The sequence below is a fragment of the Coregonus clupeaformis genome, chromosome 12 (assembly GCF_020615455.1).
Source record: "Coregonus clupeaformis isolate EN_2021a chromosome 12, ASM2061545v1, whole genome shotgun sequence".
Classification (NCBI taxonomy): domain Eukaryota; kingdom Metazoa; phylum Chordata; class Actinopteri; order Salmoniformes; family Salmonidae; genus Coregonus; species Coregonus clupeaformis.
The window spans coordinates 27,805,435-27,825,869 of NC_059203.1; the positions used below are offsets into that span (position 1 = coordinate 27,805,435).

The 20,435-nt window shown below is 44.4% G+C and overlaps 1 protein-coding gene across 1 annotated transcript in view; it reads left to right on the forward strand.

The window, feature by feature from the left end:
* The window catches only part of LOC121578150 (testis-expressed protein 264 homolog), a 120,555-nt gene that overhangs the window by 87,497 nt on the left and 12,623 nt on the right, over positions 1–20,435 (forward strand). Inside the window, exon 3 of the mRNA XM_041892303.2 lies at positions 6,721–6,895. Within this exon, the coding sequence (XP_041748237.1) occupies positions 6,721–6,895 (175 nt within the window). The remainder of the gene's footprint in view (positions 1–6,720; positions 6,896–20,435) is intronic.

The window sequence follows — 20,435 nt, forward strand, 5'->3', positions numbered from 1 at the left end:
GTTTGGACCATGATAGTTTGTTGGTGATGTGGACACCAAGGAACTTGAAGCTCTCAACCTGTTCCACTACAGCCCCGTCGATGAGAATGGGGGCGTGCTCAGTCCTCTTTTTTTTCCTGTAGTCCACAATCATCTCCTCTGTTTTGGTCATGTTGAGGGAGAGGTTGTTATCCTGGCACCACACGGCCAGGTCTCTGACCTCCTCCCTATAGGCTGTCTCATCGTTGTCGGTGATCAGGCCTACCACTGTTGTGTCGTCGGCAAACTTAATGATGGTGTTGGAGTCATGCCTGGTCATGGGTGAACAGGGAGTACAGGAGGGGACTGAGCACGCACCCCTGAGGGGCCCCCGTGTTGAGGATCAGCGTGGCAGATGTGTTGTTACCTACCCTTACCACCTGGGGGCGGCCCGTCAGGAAGTCCAGGATCCAGTTGCAGAGGGAGGTGTTTAGTCCCAGGATCCTTAACTTAGTGATGAGCTTTGAGGGCACTATGGTGTTGAACGCTGAGCTGTAGTCAATGAATAGCATTCTCACATAGGTGTTCCTCTTGTCCAGGTGGGAAAGGGCAGTGTGGAGTGCAATAGAGATTGCATCATCTGTGGATCTGTTGGGGCGGTATGCAAATTGGAGTGTGTCAAGGGTTTCTGGGATAATGGTGTTGTGAGCCATGACCAGCCTTTCAAAGCACTTCATGGCTACAGACGTCAGTGCTATGGGTCGGTAGTCGTTTAGGCAGGTTATCTTAGTGTCCTTGGGCACGGGGACTATGGTGGTCTGCTTGAAACATGTTGGTATTACAGACTCAGTCAGGGACATGTTGAAAATGTCAGTGAAGACACTTGCCAGTTGGTCAGCACATGCTCGGAGTACATGTCCTGGTAATCCGTCTGGCCCTGCGGCCTTGTGAATGTTGACCGGCTTAAAAGTCTTACTCACATCGGTTACGGAGAGCGTGATCACATAGTCATCCGGAACAGCTGGTGCTCTCATGCATGCTTCAGTGTTTCTTGCCTCGAAGCGAGCATAGAAGTGGTTTAGCTCGTCTGGTAGGCTTGTGTCACTGGGCTGTTCGTGGCTGTGCTTCCCTTTGTAGTCTGTAATAGTTTTCAAGCCCTGCCACATCCGACGAGCGTCAGAGCCGGTGTAGTACGATTCAATCTTAGTCCTGTATTGACTCTTTGCCTGTTTGATGGTTCGTCGGAGGGCATAGCGGGATTTCTTATAAGCGTCCGGGTTAGAGTCCCGCTCCTTGAAAGCGGCAGCTCTACCCTTTAGCTCAATGCGGATGTTGCCTGTAATCCATGGCTTCTGTTTGGGGTATGTACAGTGGGGAGAACAAGTATTTGATACACTGCCAATTTTGCAGGTTTTCCTACTTACAAAGCATATAGAGGTCTGTAATTTTTATCATAGGTACACTTCAACTGTGAGAGACGGAATCTAAAAATCCAAAATCCAGAAAATCACATTGTATGATTTTTAGGTAATTCATTTGCATTTTATTGCATGACATAAGTATTTGATTAATCAGAAAAGCAGAACTTCATATTTGGTACAGAAACCTTTGTTTGCAATTACAGAGATCATACGTTTCCTGTAGGTCTTGACCAGGTTTGCACACACTGCAGCAGGGATTTTGGCCCACTCCTCCATACAGACCTTCTCCAGATCCTTCAGGTTTCGGGGCTGTCGCTGGGCAATACGGACTTTCAGCTCCCTCCAAAGATGTTCTATTGGGTTCAGGTCTGGAGACTGGCTAGGCCACTCCAGGACCTTGAGATGCTTCTTACGGAGCCACTCCTTAGTTGCCCTGGCTGTGTGTTTCGGGTCGTTGTCATGCTGGAAGACCCAGCCACGACCCATCTTCAATGCTCTTACTGAGGGAAGGAGGTTGTTGGCCAAGATCTCGCGATACATGGCCCCATCCATCTTCCCCTCAATACGGTGCAGTCGTCCTGTCCCCTTTGCAGAAAAGCATCCCCAAAGAATGATGTTTCCACCTCCATGCTTCACAGTTGGGATGGTGTTCTTGGGGTTGTACTCATCCTTCTTCTTCCTCCAAACACGGTGAGTGGAGTTTAGACCAAAAAGCTCTATTTTTGTCTCATCAGGCCACATGACCTTCTCCCATTCCTCCTCTGGATCATCCAGATGGTCATTGGCAAACTTCAGACGGGCCTGGACATGCGCTGGCTTGAGCAGGGCGACCTTGCATGCGCTGCAGGATTTTAATCCATGACGGCGTAGTGTGTTACTAATGGTTTTCTTTGAGACTGTGGTCCCAGCTCTCTTCAGGTCATTGACCAGGTCCTGCAGTGTAGTTCTGGGCTGATCCCTCACCTTCCTCATGATCATTGATGCCCCACGAGGTGAGATCTTGCATGGAGCCCCAGACCGAGGGTGATTGACCGTCATCTTGAACTTCTTCCATTTTTTAATAATTGCGCCAACAGTTGTTGCCTTTTCACCAAGCTGCTTGCCTATTGTCCTGTAGCCCATCCCAGCCTTGTGCAGGTCTACAAGTTTATCCCTGATGTCCTTACACAGCTCTCTGGTCTTGGCCATTGTGGAGAGGTTGGAGTCTGTTTGATTGAGTGTGTGGACAGGTGTCTTTTATACAGGTAACGAGTTCAAACAGGTGCAGTTAATACAGGTAATGAGTGGAGAACAGGAGGGCTTCTTAAAGAAAAACTAACAGGTCTGTGAGAGCCGGAATTCTTACTGGTTGGTAGGTGATCAAATACTTATGTCATGCAATAAAATGCAAATGAATTACTTAAAAATCATACAATGTAATTTTCTGGATTTTTGTTTGAGATTCCGTCTCTCACAGTTTAAGTGTACCTATGATAAAAATTACAGACCTTTACATGCTTTGTAAGTAGGCAAACCTGCAAAATCGGCAGTGTATCAAATACTTGTTCTCCCCACTGTACGTACGGTCACTGTGGGGACGACGTCAATGATGCAGTTATTGATGAAGCCAGTGACTGATTTGGTGTACTCCTCAATGCTATCTGAAGAATCCCGGAACATGTTCCAGTCTGTGCTAGCAAAACAGTCCTGTAGCTTAGCATCTGCGTCATCTGACCACTTTTTTATTAACCGAGTCACTGGTGCTTCCTTCTTCAGTTTTTGCTTATAAGCAGGAATCAGGAGGATAGAGTTATGGTCAGATTTGCCAAATGGTGGGCGAGGGAGAGTTTTGTGTATGCGTCTCTGTGTGTGGAGTAAAGGTGGTCTAGAGCAGGGGTGTCAAACGTGCGGGCCGGATCAGGCCCGCAAACGGGTTTAATCCGGCCCGCGAGATGATAAAAAAAAAAAAAAAAGAAAAGTGGACGCAGATTGCAGTGTTCCAAGAAAAATGGTCATCCTATTTATTCACGGAATTGAATGGGAAAGCTGTATGTTTGGTGTGTTCAGAGCATGTTGCAGTGCTGAAAGAATATAACCTTCGTCGCCACTATGTGAGTCTTCATGCCGACAAATATGACAACTTTCAAGGACAGCGGAGATGAGAGAAGGTGAATGAACTGTTGGCGGGTCTGAAGAAACAGCAGTCTGTGTTTACTCACAGCCGAGACATCAGTGACGCTGCAGTGAAAGCTAGCTACCTCATTGCTAATGAAATCGCAGTGGCTTCAAAACCATTTAGTGAGGGTGAATTTGTAAAAACATGCATGATGAAGGCAGCGGAGATTGTGTGCCCTGAAAAGCGGCAGGCTTTTGCAAATATCAGCCTGACAAGAAACACAGTTGCAGACAGGATTTCCGATCTTTCAGTGGATTTGGACAGCCAGTTGAAGCAAAAAGTAAAGTAATTTATTGCGTTTTCGGTTGCAATTGATGAAAGCACGGACATTACAGATGTTGCACAACTGGCCATTTTCATCCGCGGAGTTGATGACACATTGACCGTCACCGAGGAGTTCGTGGAGTTGGTGCCGATGACAGATACAACGACAGCAGCTGATATTTTTACCGCACTCGTCGGCGCGCTGGACAGGGTCGGAGTGGACTGGTCCCCGCGCTGTCAGCCTGGCTACAGATGGTGCGCCCTCAATGATCGGGAAAAAGCAGGCGTTGTGACAAAGTTCAGAGAGAAAGTGCAATCTGCAAATGGAGGACGTGATTTTTGACTTTTCACTGTATTTTGCACCAGGAGGCTTTGTGTTGCAAGTCATTAAAGATGGATAACGTCATGAAGGTGGTCATCCAAACTGTTAATTTCATCCGATCCAGAAGCCTGAATCACCGTCAGTTTGACAGCCTTCTCAGAGAGAAAGACCACATCTATGGCCTGCCATACCACACTGAGGTAAGATGGTTAAGCCGAGGTGCTGTGCTGAGGCGTTTCTTTGATTTACGAGAAGAAATTGAACAGTTCATGGAAGAAAAGGGCAAACCAGTGTTAGAATTTCATTCCGCAGAATGGATGCAGGACCTTGCATTTATGGTGGATGTTACAGAGCACCTGAATAACTTGAACAAACAGCTGCAAGGGCGCAACAAGGTTGTCACGCAGTATTATGACAGCATACGTTCTTTCAAGTTGAAGCTGTCATTGTGGGAGACGCAACTTGCCGGTGGTGATGCAGCTCACTTCCCCTGTCTGAAAAATGTGTCGCGACCCAACATGTGGCAGACATGAAGCGGTTCAAAGATAAAATAACGGGACTGTTACGGGAGTTTGAGCAACGCTTTCAGATTTATGTTTATATGTTTTTATGTTGATGTGCTATTGTTTTTAATTGATTCTATTTTATTTGTATATTTAACCTATTCTTGACTCTGTGGTTCTTGCACTTGTTTGGGGAACAGGATTTCATTATTTTTATCTACATTTCTGCCTGAGAAATGACACCCTGATATAGTTCTGTGATCTGTGAAACAGTTCTGTTAATCACTGAGGCATTGTGTGTTTGTGTGTTCTTTTTCTTTAGAATTTTCAAATAAACTTGACGTGTTTTATGATTAATAGTGATGTTGTGCTTGTACTATTTTGGACACACTGTCCTCAGGCTCCAGCTTTATGTTGTATGTTGATCGTATTAAAACAAAGAAAACAATCTGAAGTTGTTGTTTTTAAGTTATATATACCATGATTTTTCCGGTCCGGCCCACTTGGGAATAGATTTTCCTCCATGTGGCCCCTGAGCTAAAATGAGTTTGACACCCCTGGTCTAGAGTTTATTTTCCTCTGGTTGCACATTTAACATGCTGGTAGAAATGAGGTAGGACGGATTTAAGTTTCCCTGCATTAAAGTCCCCGGCCACTAGGAACGCTGCCTCTGGATGTGCATTGTCCTGTTTAGTTATGGCCTTATACAGCTCATTGAGTGCAATCTTAATGCCAGCATTGGTTTGTGGTGGTAAATAGACTGCTATGAAAAATATAGATGAAAACTCTCTTGGTAAATAGTGTGGTCTACAGCTTATCATAAGGTACTCTACCTCAGGCGAGCAAAACCTTGAGACTTTCATAGTATTTGATTTTGTGCACCAGCTGTTGTTTACAAATATACACAGACCGCCACCCCTTGTCTTACCGTCAGCCGTTCTATCCTGCCGATGTAGCGTATAGCCCGCTAGCTGTATGTTGTCCATGTCGTCGTTCAGCCACGACTCGGTGAAACATAAGATATTATATTGGCCCTCCTGTAGCTCAGTTGGTAGAGCATTGCGCTTGCAACGCAAGGGTTGTGGGTTCGATTCCCACGGGGGGCCAGTATGAAAAATGTATGCACTCACTAATTGTAAGTCGCTCTGGATAAGAGCGTCTGCTAAATGACTAAAATGTAAACAAACAAAAAAATATTACAGATTTGAATGTCCCGTTGGTAGGATAAGCGTAATCGTAGGTAATCTAATTGATTTTCCAATGATTGAAGATTGGCTAATAGAATTGATGGAAGAGGCAGTTTACTCGCTCGCCGTCGGATCCTTACGAGGCACCCCGACCTACGTCCACGATATCTCCGTCTCTTTCTCCTGCGAATGACGGGGATTTGGGCCTTGTCGGGTGTCTGTAGTATATCCTTTGCGGCCGCCTCGTTGAAGAAAAAATCTTCGTCCAATACGAGGTGAGTAATCGCTGTCCTGATATGCAGAAGCTCTTTTTGGTTATAAGAGACGATGGCAGAAACATTATGTACAGAATAAATTACAAATAACGCGAAAAAACACACATAATAGTACAATTGGTTAGAGGGCTGTAAAACGGCAGCCATCTTCTCCGGCGCCATCAGATAACATGGTCAGACCCCACTGTATGTCTACACAGAATACATACTGTACATGTATACACTGTCATTGTCCAATTCTTATTAAAGTTGTCATGACATTTTCTTAGAAATGCATTAATATTAGGAGCAACTATTGTATCTCAGTATGTTTGTTTTCTGTGTTTCGGTTGCCCTAGAGAGATGCACCACACTGTCGCCATCTTACTGATAGGACAAGACGGGCCTCAGCCCCGTTAGATCCTCCTTCAACAGGAAGTGTGTGTGTTTGTGTGTGTTAGCGTGTGTGTGTGTGTGTGTGTGTGTGTGTGTGTGTGTGTGTGTGTGTGTGTGTGTGTGTGTGCATGTGTGCGTGGACCTAGTCCTCCATTCCCCATGACTTGTATAATCCTCCGTAATGTAATCTCCCTTGTTTCTCACCTTCTGTTTGTTGCCTCCCACCTCCCTCTCTCTCCCCCCTCCCTCTCTCCTCCCAGGAGAGGAAGTTGTGTGCCCACCCATTCCTGGAGATCTACAGAGATGATCTGATCCACTACATGAGTCCTCTGGCTCGTCAGGGTGATTTCTACGTACCAGAGGTCCGCCAGGACCCGGACAGGAGGCTGCTGGGAGATGATGACTCTGAGGAGGACAGGGGGACCAACATCACAGGTACACTACAGTAGGCCCTAGACCAGGGCTCTCCAACCCTGTTCCTGGAGAGCTACCCTCCTGTAGGTTTTCGCTCCAACCCCAGTTGTAACTAACCTGATTCAGCTTATCAACCAGCTAATTTTTTTAATCAGGTGCGCTAGATTAGGGTAGCTCTCCAGGAACAGGGTTAGAGAGCCCTGCCCTAGACACAAACACACACACACACACCCTCCACTGGACTATACCTAGTACTGTAGAAGTAGAGACCATTATTTATGGTGTCCACCCACTCTGCCCAGAGTCGGTGAAAACGCGCTTTGGTGATTAAATTTCACTTCCTTACAGTGGCTTGCGAAAGTATTCACCCCCCTTGGCATTTTTCCTATTTTGTTGCCTTACAACCTGGAATTAAAATGGATTTTTGGGGGGTTAGTATCATTTGATTTATACAACATGCCTACAACTTTGAAGATGCAACATATTTTTTATTGTGAAACAAACAAGAAAAAAACTACAAACTTGAGCATGCATAACTATTCACCCCCAAAGTCAATACTTTGTAGAGCCGTCTCTTGGGGTATGTCTCTATAAGCTTGGCACATCTAGCCACTGGGATTTTTGCCCATTCTTCAAGGCAAATCTGCTCCAGCTCCTTCAAGTTGGATGGGTTCCGCTGGTGTACAGCAATCTTTAAGTCATACCACATATTCTCAATTGGATTGAGGTCTGGACTTTGACTAGGCCATTTCAAGACATTTAAATGTTTCCCCTTAAACCACTCGAGTGTTGCTTTAGCAGTATGCTTAGGGTCATTGTCCTGCTGGAAGGTGAACCTCCGTCCCAGTCTCAAATCTCTGGAAGACTGAAACAGGTTTCCCTCAAGAATTTCCCTGTATTTAGCGCCATCCATCATTCCTTCAATTCTGACCAGTTTCCCAGTCCCTGCCGATGCAAAACATCCCCACAGCATGATGCTGCCACCACCATGCTTCACTGTGGGGATGGTGTTCTCGGGGTGATGAGAGGTGTTTGGGTTTGCGCCAGACATAGCGTTTTCCTTGACGTCCAAAAAGCTCAATGTTAGTCTCATCTGACCAGAGTACCTTCTTCCATATGTTTGGGGAGTCTCCCACATGCCTTTTGGCGAACACCAAACGTGTTTGCTTATTTATTTTTTTAAGCAATGGCTTTTTTCTGGCCTCTCTTCCGTAAAGGCCAGCTCTGTGGAGTGTATGGCTTAAAGTGATCCTAAGGACAGATACTCCAATCTCTGCTGTGGAGCTTTGCAGCTCCTTCTGGGTTATCTTTGGTCTCTTTGTTGCCTCTCTGATTAATGCCCTCCTTGCCTGGTCCGTGAGTTTTGGTGGGCGGCCCTCTCTTGGCAGGTTTGTTGTAGTGCCATATTCTTTCAATTTTTTTATAATGGATTTAATGGTGCTCCATGGGATGTTCAAAGTTTCGGATATTTTTTTATAACCCAACCCTGATCTGTGCTTCCCCACAACTCTGTCCCTGACCTGTTTGTATAGCTCCTTGGTCTTCATGGTGCCCCTTGCTTAGTGGTGTTGCAGACTCTGGTGCCTTTCAGAACAGGTGTATATATACTGAGATCATGTGACAGATCATGTGACACTTAGATTGCACACAGGTGGACTTTATTTAACTATTTATGTGACTTCTGAAGGTAATTGGTTGCACCAGATCTTACTTAGGGGCTTCACAGCAAAGGGGGTGAATACATATGCACGCACCACTTTTCCGTGATTTATTTTTTAGAATTTTTTGAAAAAATTAATTTTTTTCATTTCACTTCACCAATTTGGACTATTTTGTGTATGTCCATTACATGAAATCCAAATAAAAAATCAATTTAAATTACAGGTTGTAATGCAACAAAATTGGAAAAACTCCAAGGGGGATGAATACTTTTGCAAGGCACTGTATGTTATAAAATAGATTTTACCAAGACAAATAGGATTCTTCATGTTCTGAATTGTTCAGTAGGGTCTTTCTCTAACATATCATTAACATTATATCCAAAAAGTCGGATTTCATAACCTAATACATCCGATAATAAGCACCGAGCTCTGTTGACAGAGTGGTGCTGCTTTCTCACAACGACTTTTGGGGATTTTACATGTTGTGGTGGTCATCTGCAAAGTTGTTTCCACGGGTCGCAAAAAGCTAAATTAGCATGACACGAGCTGAATTAAATGTAAAAGGCTTTGCAAATAAAAAGCTTGCGGTACACTCAGTGCTCCGTTGACAATTCAGAGATACGCTTGTTTTTGTGAGAAATCTTTTAAAAAGAACAGGAATTTTGAAAAAATATGAAAATACTACTCAAAATCGATATCTATCTCTATATTGTTTTATGTCCTCCGGATTTGAGAAGAAAGATGACGAGTTCAAAGGTGAGCCTGTCAGGTAGCCTTCATTCTCACACAGCATCCAGCCTAACTGACGCTATGCTATTTTCCTGATTTTTGACCACCTCCATTAATTTAGTTCCCCTAATTTTGGCCATCCTACAATGATAAAAACTCCAATAACTTTTAAACAGATTATGATTATTTTATCCATTGGTCAAAATATGCGTTTTTGATTGAACACCCTACATCCCTCAAATTCAACTCTTGACCTCAAAGCCAGTTCCACTGCTTTTTTTTTCTTCATTGTTCCCCTCTAATCAGGGACTGATTTAGACCTGAGACACCAGGTGGGTGCAATTAATTATCAGGTAGAACAGAAAACCAGCAGGCTCTGGACCTCGTAGGGTAAGAGTTGAATACCCCTGCCCTACATTATTACTTCCATGGGCATACTGCACTATATATTTTATGGCATACATATCAATAGAAGCACAACCCTTACCTCTAACTACTCCAGTATGTACTGAGAGCTCACCACTTTGTGTTTGAGGCTATTGCCCTGTCAATAAGCAGTAGAACAGTAGGCCTATACTTTGTAAACTGTTTGAATCACTAGTACAGTGGGGAGAACAAGTATTTGATACACTGCCGATTTTGCAGGTTTTCCTACTTACAAAGCATGTAGAGGTCTGTAATTTTTTATCATAGGTACACTTCAACTGTGAGAGACAGAATCTAAAACAAAAATCCAGAAAATCACATTGTATGATTTTTAAGTAATTAATTTGCATTTTATTGCATGACATAAGTATTTGATACATCAGAAAAGCAGAACTTAATATTTGGTACAGAAACCTTTGTTTGCAATTACAGAGATCATACGTTTCCTGTAGGTCTTGACCAGGTTTGCACACACTGCAGCAGGGATTTTGGCCTACTCCTCCATACAGACCTTCTCCAGATCCTTCAGGTTTCGGGGCTGTCGCTGGGCAATACGGACTTTCAGCTCCCTCCAAAGATTTTCTATTGGGTTCAGGTCTGGAGACTGGCTAGGCCACTCCAGGACCTTGAGATGCTTCTTACGGAGCCACTCCTTAGTTGCCCTGGCTGTGTGTTTTGGGTCGTTGTCATGCTGGAAGACCCAGCCACGACCCATCTTCAATGCTCTTACTGAGGGAAGGAGGTTGTTGTCCTCCCCTCAATACGGTGCAGTCGTCCTGTCCCCTTTGCAGAAAAGCATCCCCAAAGAATGATGTTTCCACCTCCATGCTTCACGGTTGGGATGGTGTTCTTGGGGTTGTACTCATCCTTCTTCTTCCTCCAAACACGGCGAGTGGAGTTTAGACCAAAAAGCTCTATTTTTGTCTCATCAGACCACATGACCTTCTCCCATTCCTCCTCTGGATCATCCAGATGGTCATTGGCAAACTTCAGACGGGCCTGGACATGCGCTGGCTTGAGCAGGGGGACCTTGCATGCGCTGCAGGATTTTAACGGCGTAGTGTGTTACTAATGGTTTTCTTTGAGACTGTGGTCCCAGCTCTCTTCAGGTCATTGACCAGGTCCTGCCGTGTAGTTCTGGGCTGATCCCTCACCTTCCTCATGATCATTGATGCCCCACGAGGTGAGATCTTGCATGGAGCCCCAGACCGAGGGTGATTGACCGTCATCTTGAACGTCTTCCATTTTCTAATAATTGCGCCAACAATTGTTGCCTTCTCACCAAGCTGCTTGCCTATTGTCCTGTAGCCCATCCCAGCCTTGTGCAGGTCTACAATTTTATCCCTGATGTCCTTACACAGCTCTCTGGTCTTGGCCATTGTGGAGAGGTTGGAGTCTGTTTGATTGAGTGTGTGGACAGGTGTCTTTTATACAGGTAACGAGTTCAAACGGGTGCAGTTAATACTGGTTTTGAGTGGAGAACAAGAGGGCTTCTTAAAGAAAAATTAACAGGTCTGTGAGAGACGGAATTCTTACTGGTTGGTAGGTGATCAAATACTTATGTCATGCAATAAAAAGCAAATGAATTACTTAAAAATCATACAATGTGATTTTCTGGATTTTTGTTTGAGATTCCGTCTCTCACAGTTTAAGTGTACCTATGATAACAATTACAGACCTCTACATGCTTTGTAAGTAGGAAAACCTGCAAAATCGGCAGTGTATCAAATACTCCCCACTGTATATGTAATAATGGATTTGACTGTCCACATTGGCAGGTGTAAGAACACAGATAGCTAGGTGGCAGAGAAATACACATAATGTGAATGTAATGGTGATCCATTGTGACAGTTAGTGTCAGTTTTACTGTTATTGCAGTTGACTTGTTGTTGAATAACAGGTCACTCCATCGTATTAGCAGACAATAGCGTCTTTTGAAAAACGATATACAAAAATGATGTATGATTAGATTGGACAATAATGCTCAAAACGTATACAGTGTATGTTTTGTATGTTATTGTCGCATCATTTCAGTTTCCAGTTGGTACCAATGGGATTTGGACCTTGTTGATGGTTGGTGGTCACTGTGTTTATGAGCTGAATCCCCACTGTGTGTCATAGTGTGGCTGTGTTTATGAGCTAGGCTCCTAGGGTGTGCTCCTGTCATGTGAGTGACACTCACACAAACAGACATGCACACACACACTGTATCCTGTGAGTGACACCCTGTCAGGTGCTAATGAAAGGCTAAGGCCCACAGGACGCTGCTGTCACTCACCAGGGGACTGGCCACAGCCACCACCACCACCATATGCCCAGAAAACACACACACACACAGATAGACACACACACCTGGGTAGCCGTCACTTACTATGGGTCTGTCCTTCACAACCATATGTACGGCCTGATGCTGCTCAGTGCTCAACCATACTAGACTGGACTGGAACTGTAGCAGAGTCCCCTGGGCTCCACTAGCACTGTGGCATGGCACCTAATGTTTAATCAACAGCAAGAATGAGAGGTGAGGTTTATGAATACTAACAGTGGTTGCATCCCAAATGGCTCCCTATTGCCTTTCATAGGGCACTACTTTTGACTAGAGCCCTATGGGCTACATAGGGACCATTTGAGACACAGCTAATGTAACTGCTTTATGAGGATATGTTTAGGAATGACTGGCTATATTGACTCTTGATATTCCAAATCAAATCATTTGGACAGACACTCATGCAGGTAGTTTTGATGCAGAATATAGGCAAAAACGTGATTTAAAGAAAGTGAAGATGGGTCAGACTAGAAGTGAGACTTGGAGAGGGGAGCCAAAATAGAGAATGAATGTTTTAGAGAGAGAGACAGCTGCAGATATCACTTGATAGTGAGACGGTGCAAAAGATTAGTCTCCACCCAAACATCACCATAGATAGTGTTGCTGTTGGTGTGTCATGGAGGTGTTGTACACACCGTCTGTCTGTCACTGTGTGAGTGTGAGTGTGTGGGGGTGGGTGTCTGTGTGTGTGTCAGGGTCTGACAGAGAGAGAACATCAGACCTGTATATCAGGCTGTTTGACTTTTGGCAGATTCCATAGTAGATATTGAGGGCCACATATTTGCCTAGACCTAATTCCATGGATGACTGCACAAACTGATAAGATGAGAAAGTTGAGTGATCTAAATCAACCCATAGCTGTGACTCCATATCTACCATAGACCAGGAATGCTATCTCTCTGTCTCTGAGAGATATGCTTCCAGGAGCTGTGTGCTTGGCCTACTGCTTCAGCTTGCCTGATTTCCCTTTAAATCAGCTTCCCCTCAGCTCTTAACCTGTCAGGTGAGCCATTAACGTTACTCCAGCCACAACGGGAGGGGAGGGGAGGCAGCCTGGGCCTGGTCCTGGCCTACAGGCACGCATCAGGGTGGGGCACAGCATGGTGGGCTGGGGAATGGACGGATGTAGTGTGTGTAAATGCATGAAGAGTGGGTGATAGAAAACCTGAGGGTGAAATGTGTGTGCAGGCAGAATTATCCATATAAACATTTCTGTGTGTGTGGTTGTGAATATCTGTGCACATTGGGGGGTGACTACAAACTGAGAGAGGAATATAATTTTTGTGGCAGCAGCGTTTCGTCAGTGTAGTAGCCCATGGCAGGGCCATGCTGTGTTGATGTGATCTAAGAGAGCAGAGGAATAGAGCAGTAACAGGGGGATATGCAGGGGTGCAGTGGTGTGTGTGTGTGTGTCTGTGTGTGCGCAGGGTAGCAGTGGGATGTCGTGTGTGGACCCTCTCAATGTTTGATGACCTGTCCTCTGTCACCGTGAGGAATCACATTTTCCAGCCTAATATACCAGCGGGACCTCAGTTCTGCACGCACATGCAACAGATACACACACATACAGACACCGATGACACCACACACACACACTTTCTTTTGCATTCAGTCACTGATACTTTCACCTCAACTTTCCACCACAGACACACACACACACACACACAGGAGAGGAGAGCAGTGTGGCAGTATGTCTGTGGTAGGAAGTCTTAGCCCATACAGGCTGTTAGAAGCTGGGCTTGAGGCAAAGCTTTCCTGTAAAGCCGGCCTAATCTAGCTGCCTGCTGGCCAACACACACACATACACACATACACACTTACACAGAGACAAACTTGGACCCACTTATCTAACTGATCTAACTCCACAACAAAAGCCCTCCAAGGCAAGCACAGAGACTGGGACTTCAGCTGGGAATAACTCAACACCCGTCTGTCTGCACAATTCAGGATGCCATCTTCAGTAGAAGATTGGGATGTAAAATGTGCAACACAGACACGCACAGACATACACACACACGCAAGCATGTGCACATTCACGCACACCCATGACACTCATTACAACCAGAAGATGTCATCTCTCACTCTCTGTCCCCTCCACACATGGCTGCAGACCTACTGAATGTTGAGGAACAGTGAGAAATCCAGCTGCTCTCTATTCCCCGTGTCCCCGGCTGACGCAGTGCTGTGTGTGTGTGATGATACTGTGACAGGTACCCATGGTCCTGTCACTGACTGGTCTCATCTCACAGAGGTCAGCGAAACACTGGCGCCTTCTTGGACCATCGCCCCATGTCTTTGTGACGGGGCCAGCTAACCCCACAACTCACCCTCCCTCTGTCAGCCTCCCTTCCATCTCAAAGTCACTCTTTCCTCTCTGTCTTTTACTAACATGTAAGGGTGCACTGAAGAGTGGGTGGACATCGTATGGATTTGCACTTGGTTGCATTTTCCAGAGGTTTATTTTCATCATTTCTGACGTATAGCTGTGCTAGCCTATATCTCACTGCTCAGTATTGCCTATGGCACATTAAATGGTAACAAGCTAAAAGTTTCACACCATATTTCACACATCAGCACATGGCAATAATAGATAATAATAATTATTGGGCCGACTCTTTTCTCTGTGTATATCAATGATGTCGCTCTTGCTGCTGGTGACTCCCAGATCCACCTCTACGCAGACGACACCATTTTGTATACATCTGGCCCTTCATTGGACACTGTGTTAATAAACCTCCAAACGAACTTCAATGCCATACAACACTCCTTCCATAGCCTCCAACTGCTCTTAAACACTAGTAAAACTAAATGCACGCTCTTCAATCGAACGCTGCTGGCACCCGCCCACTCGACTAGAATCACTATTCTCGACGGGTCTGACCTAGAGTATGTGGACAACTACAAATACCTAGGTGTCTGGTTAGACTGTAAACTCTCCTTCCAGACTCACATTAAGCATCTCCAATCCAAAGTGAAATCTAGAATCGGCTTCCTATTTCGCAACAAAGCCTCCTTCTCTCATGCTGCCAAACATGCCCTCGTAAAACTGACTATCCTACCGATCCTTGACTTCGGCGATGTTATTTACAAAATAGCCTCCAACACTCTACAAATTGGATGTAGTCTATCACAGTGCCATCTGTTTTGTCACCAAAGCCCCATATACTACCCACCACTTTGACCTGTACGCTCTTGTTGGCTGGTCCTCACTACATATTCGTCGCCAAACCCACTGGCTCCAGGCCATCTATAAATCACTGCTAGGCAAATCTCCGCCTTATCTTAGCTTATTGATCACCATAGCAACACCCACCCGTAGTATGCGCTCCAGCAGGTATATCTCACTGGTCATCCCCAAAGCCAACACCTCCTTTGGCCGCCATTCCTTCCAGTTCTCTGCTGCCAATGACTGGAACGAACTGCAAAAATCTCTGAAGCTGGAGACTCTTATCTCCCTCACTAACTTTAAGCATCAGTTGTCAGAGCACCTTACCGATCACTGCACCTGTACACAGCGCTTCTGAAATTAGCCCACTCAACTACCTCATCCCCATATTGTTATTTATTTTGCTCATTTGCACCCCAGTATCTCTATTTGCACATCATCTCTTGCACATCTATCATTCCAGTGTTAATACTAATTGTAATTATTTTGCACTATGGCCTATTTATTGCCTTACCTCCATAACTTGCTACATTTGCACACACTGTATATATATTTTCTGTGGTATTTTTTGACTTTATGTTTTGTTTTGCCCCTTATGTAACTCTGTGTTGTTGTTTTTATCGCACTGCTTTGCTTTATCTTGGCCATGTCGCAGTTGTAAATGAGAACTTGTTCTCAACTGGCTTACCTGGTTAAATAAAGGTGACATAAAAATAAAAATAGTTTTGAAGGGTGGTAAGACTCTAGCTAGCTGGTAGCCTGAAGGCACCACTAAACATTTCCTCTCAAATTTAAGCCAGGCAGAAACCCATGTGACTAAGCTGTAGTGTGTGTGTGTGTGTGTGTGTGTGTGTGTGTGTGTGTGTGTGTGTGTGTGTGTGTGTGTGTGTGTGTGTGTGTGTGTGTGTGTGTGTGTGTGTGTGTGTGTGTGTGTTTGTGTGTGTGTGCTGTTCACTGTCAGATTTCAGTTTCTACTACCTCCTATCCATCACATGTAAATTAGTCTAGTGTGAATTAATCAGCGACAGCTCTTGGTTAGATTTCAGTTGCACTGCAATGAGGCAGTTTTATTAAGATAAAAAGCCGTTGGTTGTGAGTTTGTCTCTGTGTGTACAATAAATTGTTTCAGTTTAGCTCTGTTTCATAGCTATTTCCTATTATTTTACTCATTTCGCCAAGTATAGGCTAACTTAAGTCACACAGGATGAAATGGTCTTGCCTTATTGTCCTGACAGAGTGTTGTTCGGTGTCCTTTCATTAGTGGCACATTGGTCAGTTTAGAATTATATGGAAAGAGATGGACAGGTGGTAAACCCTTTAACATAAACTGCTGTCAACAGCTCAGGAGTCTGACATCTCCTATCAGCTTCAACTTCATCTCTCTCTCTGCTTCTCTCTCTCTTTCTCACTCTGTATGTCTGCAGTCACACTCTCTCTCTGTCTTTTTCTCTGTCTGTCTGTTTCTCTCTCTCTCTCTCTCTCTCTCTCTCTCTCTCTCTCTCTCTCTCTCTCTCTCTCTCTCTCTCTCTCTCTCTCTCTCTCTCTCTCTCTCTGTCCTTGGGTGGTGTGTGTGTGTGTGTGTGTGTGTGTGTGTGTGTGTGTGTGTGTGTGTGTGTGTGAGAGCCACTGTGACAGAATGAGATAAATAAACATTAGGAAGGATCCTGTCTGTCCTATCTGCTATTTTGTAAACTGAAGAACTAACAAACCAAACCATCACTCTGCTGCAAAAACACTGACATAGACACAAAAAACTGAAACGCAAGACGTTTTGTGTTGTATTTATCACTTATAAATGCTGAGATTGAAGTGGCACTTCTTGAGCTTATGCCCACCACTCATACAGAGAGTGATATACAGTGAGGGAAAAAAGTATTTGATCCCCTGCTGATTTTGTATGTTTGCCCACTGACAAAGACATGAACAGTCTACAATTTTAATGGTAGGTTTATTTGAACAGTGAGAGACAGAATAACAACAAAAAAATCCAGAAAAACGCATGTCAAAAATGTTATGAATTGATTTGCATTTTAATGAGGGAAATAAGTATTTGACCCCTCTGCAAAACATGACTTAGTACTTGGTGGCAAAACCCTTGTTGGAAATCGCAGAGGTCAGACGTTTCTTGTAGTTGGCCACCAGGTTTGCACACATCTGAGGAGGGATTTTGTCCCACTCCTCTTTGCAGATCTTCTCCAAGTCATTAAGGTTTCGAGGCTGACGTTTTGCAACTCGAACGTTCAGCTCCCTCCACAGATTTTCTATGGGATTAAGGTCTGGAGACTGGCTAGGCCACTCCAGGACCTTAATGTGCTTCTTCTTGAACCACTCCTTTGTTGCCTTGGCCGTGTGTTTTGGGTCATTGTCATGCTGGAATACCCATCCACGACCCATTTCAATGCCCTGGCTGAGGGAAGGAGGTTCTCACCCAAGATTTGATGGTATATGGCCCCGTCCATCGTCCCTTTGATGCGGTGAAGTTGTCCTGTCCCCTTAGCAGAAAAACACCCCCAAAGCATAATGTTTCCACCTCCATGTTTGACGGTGGGGATGCTGTTCTTGGGGTCATAGGCAGCATTCCTCCTCCTCCAAACACGGCGAGTTGAGTTGATGCCAAAGAGCTCGATTTTGGTCTCATCTGACCACAACACTTTCACCCAGTTCTCCTCTGAATCATTCAGATGTTCATTGGCAAACTTCAGACGGGCATGTATATGTGCTTTCTTGAGCAGGGGGACCTTGCGGGCGCAGCAGGATTTCAGTCCTTGACGGCGTAGTGTGTTACCAATTGTTTTCTTGGTGACTATGGCCCCAGCTGCCTTGAGATCATTGACAAGATCCTCCCGTGTAGTTCTGGGCTGATTCCTCACCGTTCTCATGATCATTGCAACTCCACGAGGTGAGATCTTGCATGGACAGTTATTTTGTGTTTTCTCCATTTGCGAATAATCGCACCAACTGTTGTCACCTTCTCACCAAGCTGCTTGGCGATGGTCTTGTAGCCCATTCCAGCCTTGTGTAGGTCTACAATCTTGTCCCTGACATCCTTGGAGAGCTCTTTGGTCTTGGCCATGGTGGAGAGTTTGGAATCTGATTGATTGATTGCTTCTGTGGACAGGTCTCTTTTATACAGGTAACAAACTGAGATTAGGAGCACTCCCTTTAAGAGTGTGCTCCTAATCTCAGCTCATTACCTTTATAAAAGACACCTGTGAGCCAGAAATCTTTCTGATTGAGAGGGGGTCAAATACTTATTTCCCTCATTAAAATGCAAATCAATTTATAACATTTTTGACATGCGTTGTTCTGGATTTTGTTGTTGTTATTCTGTCTCACACTGTTCAAATAAACCTACCATTAAAATTATAGACTGATCATTTCTTTGTCAGTGGGCAAACGTACAAAATCAGCAGGGGATCAAATACTTTTTTCCCTCACTGTATATGTTCTCAGTACAGTGTTCGTACAAAATTGTGTTTCCCAGGCCTGAAAATGATAAAATACCCAAAGTTTTGGAAAAAATCATGGAAATGTATTTCATAATTTCTGATAATATAATTTATTAGGCACAGTTTTTAAATATTTGAGCAATCACATAAAAATCAACATATCAGCCAGGATCAGAATATGACACTTTAGCGTGTCCGTATGTGCGCGCATCACCTGCATGTGTGCGAGAGGGCCGTTGCTCAAGGAGAGACTACAGTTGGACATTTTAGCAGTAGGTAGGCCTAGCCTATAAAATATGATATAAACAGACTAACTAGGTAGCCAATTCAAAACATATATTGTAGCCTGGCTAGTTATTGCTCTATTTAACTGTTTAGCTATTATTAGCATGTATTAATGTTTTTGTCATGTCCCAAAAAAACTTTACACCGACACTTGCGAATAAGGTCATATAAAGTTGATTTACTTTTTTGAACAATTCATATGATTAATTATTTATTGTATTAGTTGGGATTCTGTTCAATCGCTGTGAATCGAATCATGTGAATAAAAAATTTGTGAATCGCGAACAGCAATTTTAGGAAAACATATTAGATAGCCCTTCTTTTGGATTATGTGGCTGCAAAACTTGTTTTTTAGAAACTTAAAGTTGATTTGGGCAGTCAATTTATCGGACATTGCAACTCAATAGATGCTAGTCAGCCTGCAAAATAAACACTTCTAAGGTAGCTAAGATAAATATGACAACTAAAAAAGGTGCATTTCCTGAAAGAAAATAGTTGGCATCGATGCAGTGGTCTAAGGCACTGCATCGCAGTGCTAACTGTGCCACTAGAGATCCTGGTTCGAATCCAGGCTCTGCTGTAGCTGGCCGCAACCGGGAGACAATGGGGCGGCGCACAATTGGCCCAGCGTCGTCCAGGGTAGGGGAGGGAATGGCCGGCAGGGAGGTAGCTCAGTTGGTAGAGCATGGCGTTTGCAACGCCAGGGTTGTGGGCTCGATATTTTTTGCCTACCATAGCCATTTGATATTTGATATATGGAATGAGCTAATTATTTTATAAAGGCAATGTTTTACATCAAGGGTGGTCAACCATCCTCCAGGAGAGCTACTAGGTGTGCAGGCTTTTATTCCAGTCCCCCTCTAACAAACCACATTTTTTAAATGAGCTGCTCAACTAGACCTTGATAAACTGTCTCTGATGTGTTTGAGCAAGGCTGGATCAAAACCCTGCACACCCAGTAGCTCTTCAGACTGAGGTTTGACAACGTGTTTCATACAGTTGCCTAATAGGTATTGTACTTGGTGGGGGGATTAAGTGCCTTGCACAACGACAGGAGATGGTACATGGGAACAAAGACAGCCTCCAAGTGTCGATACCACATTTACAGTGCATTCAGAAAGTATTCAGACCCCTTGACTTTTTTCCACATTTTGTTACGTTACAGCCTTATTCTACAGGTTTCTATAATTTTTTGCCAAAACAAAACAAAAAACAGAAATATCACATTTACATAAGTATTCAGACCCTTTACTCAGTACTTTGTTGAAGAACCTTTGGCAGCGATTACAGCCTCGAGTCTTCTTGGGTATGACGCTACAAGCTTGGCACACCTGTATTTGTGGAGTTATCACATTCTTCTCTGCAGATGCTCTCAAGCTCTGTCAGGTTGGATGGGGAGCGTCGCTGCACAGCTATTTTCAGGTCTCTCCAGAGATGTTCGATCGGGTTCAAGTCCGGGCTCTGGCTTGGCCACTGAAGGACATTCAGAGACTTGTCCCGAAACCACTCCTGCGTTGTC